Source organism: Suricata suricatta, chromosome 5 (genome assembly GCF_006229205.1).
Source record: "Suricata suricatta isolate VVHF042 chromosome 5, meerkat_22Aug2017_6uvM2_HiC, whole genome shotgun sequence".
In the NCBI taxonomy this organism is placed as follows: domain Eukaryota; kingdom Metazoa; phylum Chordata; class Mammalia; order Carnivora; family Herpestidae; genus Suricata; species Suricata suricatta.
The window spans coordinates 85,955,941-85,961,644 of NC_043704.1; the positions used below are offsets into that span (position 1 = coordinate 85,955,941).

General features: G+C 37.5%; 1 protein-coding gene across 2 annotated transcripts in view; it reads left to right on the forward strand.

Moving 5' to 3' along the window:
• Positions 1-173: 173 nt before the first annotated feature.
• The window catches only part of PEX5L (peroxisomal biogenesis factor 5 like), a 225,096-nt gene continuing 219,565 nt past the window's right edge, over positions 174-5,704 (forward strand). For both annotated transcript variants that reach the window (XM_029939830.1, XM_029939831.1), the window contains exon 1: positions 174-512. In XM_029939830.1, coding sequence (XP_029795690.1) covers positions 492-512 — 21 coding nt within the window. In that variant the 5' untranslated portion in view covers positions 174-491. The remainder of the gene's footprint in view (positions 513-5,704) is intronic.

Sequence of the window (5,704 nt, forward strand, 5' to 3'; positions counted from 1 at the left end):
CTCCGCGGTCTCCCGGCAGAGTCGCGGCCGGGAGGGCGGCGCGCGCCCCGCTCGGCAGCTGCGGCGGCGGCTGGTGTGGGCGCTCACGTCAGGGTTGGGAGGAGAAGGGGGTTCGTGACGAAGATAGTGAGAGAGACATGAGGCAGCCCGGCAGGAAGCGAGAAAGAGTTCGGTGGAGAAGGAGTGAGTTTTAGAGACGCCTGGCGAAGCAGGACCTGCGCCTGCGGGTGAGCGTGGCCGCCTGGGCTCTTCATCTCCTCCGCGCGCTCTCCTGTGTCCGCTTTCAGCACCCGAGCGAAGAACAGTTCCCGGCAGCCCGCAGAGCGGCCAGGGGGCCACAGTGGCCCGGCTACCTGGAGCCTTCCACCTGGCTCAGGGGCACCGTCTGAGAACACAGTGTGCACGCCGTCTTCTCCCCTCTGTTGGTGTGCAAGTAGACACGAGGGAAAGCATCCGGCGGCCTCAGGGAGCCCTGAAGAAGCCGAAGCAGAATGTACCAGGGACACATGCAGGTAAGACATTTCCACCGAATTGGAAAGAAATCGTGGGGGCTCATTTAAGAGCAAGGTGGTTCACTAAGTTACTGTGGTCAAGCGCTGCCTTCACACAATTCAACAAGTGAAGTGGTGCAACATGACCATGACATTTCTGTCCAGTAAACTAGTCAGGTTTCCAAGGGTGGGAGAAAGGGAAGAACGACCTCGGAACTTCGATTGGGGAAGTTTGTTTTCTGTGCATTCCCTGAACCTGTTTCTTTAAACAAGATCAAGGAATCCAAACAGAGGAAACCTGGAGATGACTGTGTTTCCGTTGTAATCCTATTGATGCAACTCGGCATGTATGTCAACTGAAGGGCAAACAATAATAGGAAAGACAAAGCTTTTCCTTTACCATCTGCAAAGGTTTCTTGACAGTTAGAACACTTTGCCACTTTTGTATAATTTTTAAAGTGATAAAATTTTTAATGGTTTGTGCTGTATTTTCCCCCTTCAGAGAGTGGGACATTGTCACCTATTTCTACAGTCATAGGATGACTTGGGAGGATGAATTTCAAACATAGGTCCAAGAGACTCTAATGTTTTTCAGGGAAGATGCTGCCTCTGGTTATTAGTGCTCATCTGAGCTGAGCCTCTGCTTCTCTCTGATGCACTCTACTCTCTTGGGAAAAATTATTTTAACCTTGACTTCAGTTCTCATTCACATGGTTCGTTCTTCCTTACAAAGGCAGCTGTACGCTTTGGGGGGAAAAACAAAATACTAACTCAGCTTCCTAAAGTATGAACTGAGCTCTTTTTGCTGTTCTAAATGCTTTAGTCATCAGGTTTGATGTTTGGACTTCCTTCCCATTCCAAAGATGGTCAAATACAGTCATCATACGTGGTATCTTCACACTAGTGTGTAACATGTGTGAATATTGATGATGTTGCTTCTGTGTCTTTGGAGCAATTGAAAATAGGTAGATATGTTATTGCATTTGTGACTTAGTATTACCAAATATTTAATTTCTAAGTCTGTGGGGAAATTCTTTTAGACTGTAATTTATTTATATATAAAATGGTATTAATCAATGTCATAAGTTTTGTAAGATTTCAGAATCAGCACTGTCAGAATTACAAAAGCATTTCACATATTATTGACATCATCCTATTGAAAATTATTAATGGAATTCTGTCACACTTAATGGACAGTAGTTAGTCACTGAAGTATATTTCTAAGTATATATAATAGATGTGCTCTACCTGTTTCTTATTAAAGGTACATTAATTGGAAAGTTTAGTAACAAAGAAGAATTCAAACATTCAGAAACATTTCAGACTCCTGAAAAAATTAACAAAGGATCATTACTATAGTTTTATGTTTCATCTGCACCTAAAAATGATACTTACAATTTTATATATTATTTATTTATTATCCCTAAGCAGTTTCTCCACAGGAGTAAAATAGGAAGGTTTTAAGGAATAGAGTCAATCTTCAGAAAATTGCCCATTCACACAAAATTCATAATTGATTGCTTGGGCAATTTACAAAAACTTTTCACATCATTTTTTTGTTTGTTTAAAATATGTTTTTGTGAATGAAGAATTGAAGCAACAATCTGGTAAACTCAGACACCAATTCTACCCCAATTTTCTGAATATTTCAAGAAAGGGTGTTATTGAAACTTGAATCTCCTAGAACAATGTCTGAGGGTTTCATTTTACTTTGAAAGAATAGACAGTATGTAAGATTCTGCACGTGCTCCCAACTTCATGGGTTTTGCTTGTGCACTGCTGTAACAGCCAACATGACGGCTTGCAGTAAAACCCACAGATCTTTGCTGCCAAGCTTGACTTGAAAACGTTACTAAACAAAGACTGTAATCAATATGCTTGCCAAAATTTCAGAGCACAATACTTTTTTTCCCTATTTACTATTGACCATTAATGTTAAATATAAACCTTCTAAGGCTTTAATGGTGTAGTAGCTATTAAATGACATATATGATCATCTGAGTGGGGTTTTCCCTCCCCCAGAAATAATGCCTATTACAACCTGATTTATAATATTTGCTTACATTTGAAAGTCCAATCTCATTCCCAAAGAATAGTATTGAGCCTGTAGACAAAGTCTCCATTGTGCTGATATATTCAGGTAAAATCAAGAATTCTTCCTTATCAGAGATAGCATCATCTTTTTGTGTGTCTCTGACTGTAATCACAAAGAAGCAGATAGATAGCCCAAACACTCCAAAATATTTTTGATTCAAAATCTGAATACACTTTTGGTAAATTAGAACAAGAATGAGCAGATTTACTAACACTTCTGCCAACTTTGGAGTTCATTTGAAACACTAGTGTTACTTGGCTGATACCTTAAAATGAGAGTGAAACAAAACATTTGTGATCATTTGCTGTGCCTTCTAATTCCTCTCTTTTCTGTATCCAAGATATTCTAAACTAAAATGTTTGTAAGGAGGCAGTCTTGAGTGGGGAAGGTGTTCACAACAAGCCTTAAAAAATAGTCTAATTTAAAAATTATTGGGGTGCCTTTGTTTTTACAATGTAATGATTTTGTAAATAAAGTCTATTAAGTCTTTCACATATAGCTAATTTATACAGTTTACCATAGAACCTGAATTCATTTTAGAAGCCACAGACTTTCAAAATCATGCCCTGCTAGCTCATTTGAAGATAAAAGCTGAAATCCATTGTAAATAGATAGAGGCATGGCAGCATATATTTCTTGGTTTCGCAGTAAATGCCACAGGTATATTTCTTAGGAGCAGGGCCCTAGAGTTGCACTGTTTTCCAACTGCCTCACTAGTTATTTCCAAGGGGAATTTATCACCCAAGCAACTTAAGCAAAGCTTGTTCCCTTAGTGACTGTTTTAGATTTGCTTTTTTTCCCCCTTTTGGCCAAGGGGGCCGATGATGATTAAATATATGTTAGAATTCATTTAGACCATACTCTTTATTCCTATTAGATAACCTTCGGCCTTAATCCTTTCAGTACCTCTATATGCTCGGTACTGCAGTGCTTATTTGTACATGTGCATGTGAATTAACAGTGCCAATTAGAGCAAAATAATTACATGTCTCTGAATATTTCCTTAGCCAAACTTTTTATTCTGGGATGAGTATAAATATAGACCAATGTAATTTCAATTTTAAGCTAAGGTTTTTTTAATGAGGCGTCCTTAGTAATGTTTTTTGTTATAAAAGAAAATTATTTCAGAAGGCAAACTAAAAATCTATTTGTAATTGTAATTGATCTTCATTATGAGCCTTCAAAACCAGACTTTTAATTTATTTATTTAATATGGCTAAGGAAACATTCCAACATCCCTCTGGCTTCACAAGACATTAATTAAAGAAAATTTAAGTGACAATAATTGTAAGATTATTAACAGCTCTAAAAGTAGCCATTTTATTTTTTTTCCCCAAAGGAGTTTTGTGTTTGTCTTTATTTATGACATGAGTTAGCTTAAAAAAAAAAAAAACTCTTCATGAAGGGGAAGAAGTTGGGTAACTTGAATTATGCTAATAAATTAGATCTGGCCACAGGGGATTCATTTGGGTTCACTAGAAACAACAAATATAAAAAGCCAATCCAAAATAAGATTATAAAATGTTATTTCAACATCTGTAATAGCAGTTGGTCATAACTGAGACCCTAAAGCAAAACTGTAAACTAGGTAATATTTGTCATGGGGGTCTCCACTTCTCTAAAAGATCCATTTTCTCTTCCTTGATGCCACCATTTCCTATTCTGTGCCATTACCTTTATCAACCTATTGCTAACGAAGATATACATAATACCAATACACCACATACACACATACACACACCCTGCAGTGATATTTGCATTTTCAGAGGAGAATCTTTGAAGATTAGTTTGGTGGAAGGGATGTTTTAAGTAAAAAGAGGCAGTGCTGGCCTGGGTCGAGGGTTGGTTGTTGTGGTCAGATGTGGCCCCGCCCTCCCCTCTCCCCTCATTCCAAATGGCATCTGCCCCACCTCCTCATAGTCTTCCTGGGAATGATAATCAGCATAAATACTCATTTATTGAATGAACATATTGTCTGAAATAGTATTAACTAGAACTCCGCTGAAGGAAAAGCATGTACAGTGGGGCCAATGCTCAAATTATGACACAAGCTCCAGCAAGATTGTGAAGTGCTTTCTGATATATTTAGAGCAAATCATGCTTGATATGGGAGTAATACTGAGCTTCTAACACTTAAAAGAGTATAATACTTATGGTATAATATTGATTAGCCTGAAAACATCACTCCCCAGTCATATTGGCCAACAGTTTATATAATACACTGAAAAACTCACAATATGTTCTTCTGAGATTTTGTTTATGGTTTATAAACCTTCTTCCTAAAAGCACATGTTTTAAAGAAAAAATTCCAGCATATGAATTTTTTGAGTATAAAACATTTTTAAAGTAAAGACTAAGGAAAAGTTAGAACAGAACTTGTTAATTTTAAAATCTTGAATCTCTAGTATTACTACAGTCAACCTAGGAAACATTAAGATGTGATGTATCATGTAGTCAAAACATCTGGCAGTCTGCTTTGTCACACTTTTCATTGAGATCACATGTTGCCAACACAGGCATAAGCTAGAGCTGTTGAAAGGTTTTATATTCTAGAATTAACCTCTTGATGTACTCATAGAATAACTAGTGTGCATTTCCTGCATTACAAGTGAAGGTAAGCTTCAGTTTCATGTTTCCTTATTAAGAGACTTAAGTCCAATCTGAATATTTTGGGGCATCTAAACATGCTATAATTTCAAATGTATGATAGAGGAAATGGGTTGTCAAGTTTCTGAATATGTATCACCTTTTTATAATGCAAAATTTATTTACTACAGCCTATGACCCACATATGAGACACAAAGGCCAGAGCACTGTGAATTAAGGGTTACATTTCTGTTACTGACCCCTTCCTTCATCTCCATCTCACCCACTTCACCCCTCTCCATTTGTCCCATCTCCTTGACTAAGGAAACCAAATGGAAAACTTTGTTTTCCATTCTATTCAGAAAGATTTTTGTATTTTATATATTAGCATGTTATACAGAACATATACAGGAAGATATTTAATACCCTACTAAATATCCAAATAATTGCTGATTGTTCAGACCTCAGAGTATAGTACAACACACTGCCAGTGTTGTCTTATTATGTCATTTTTTTTCTTTTTTTTAATTTA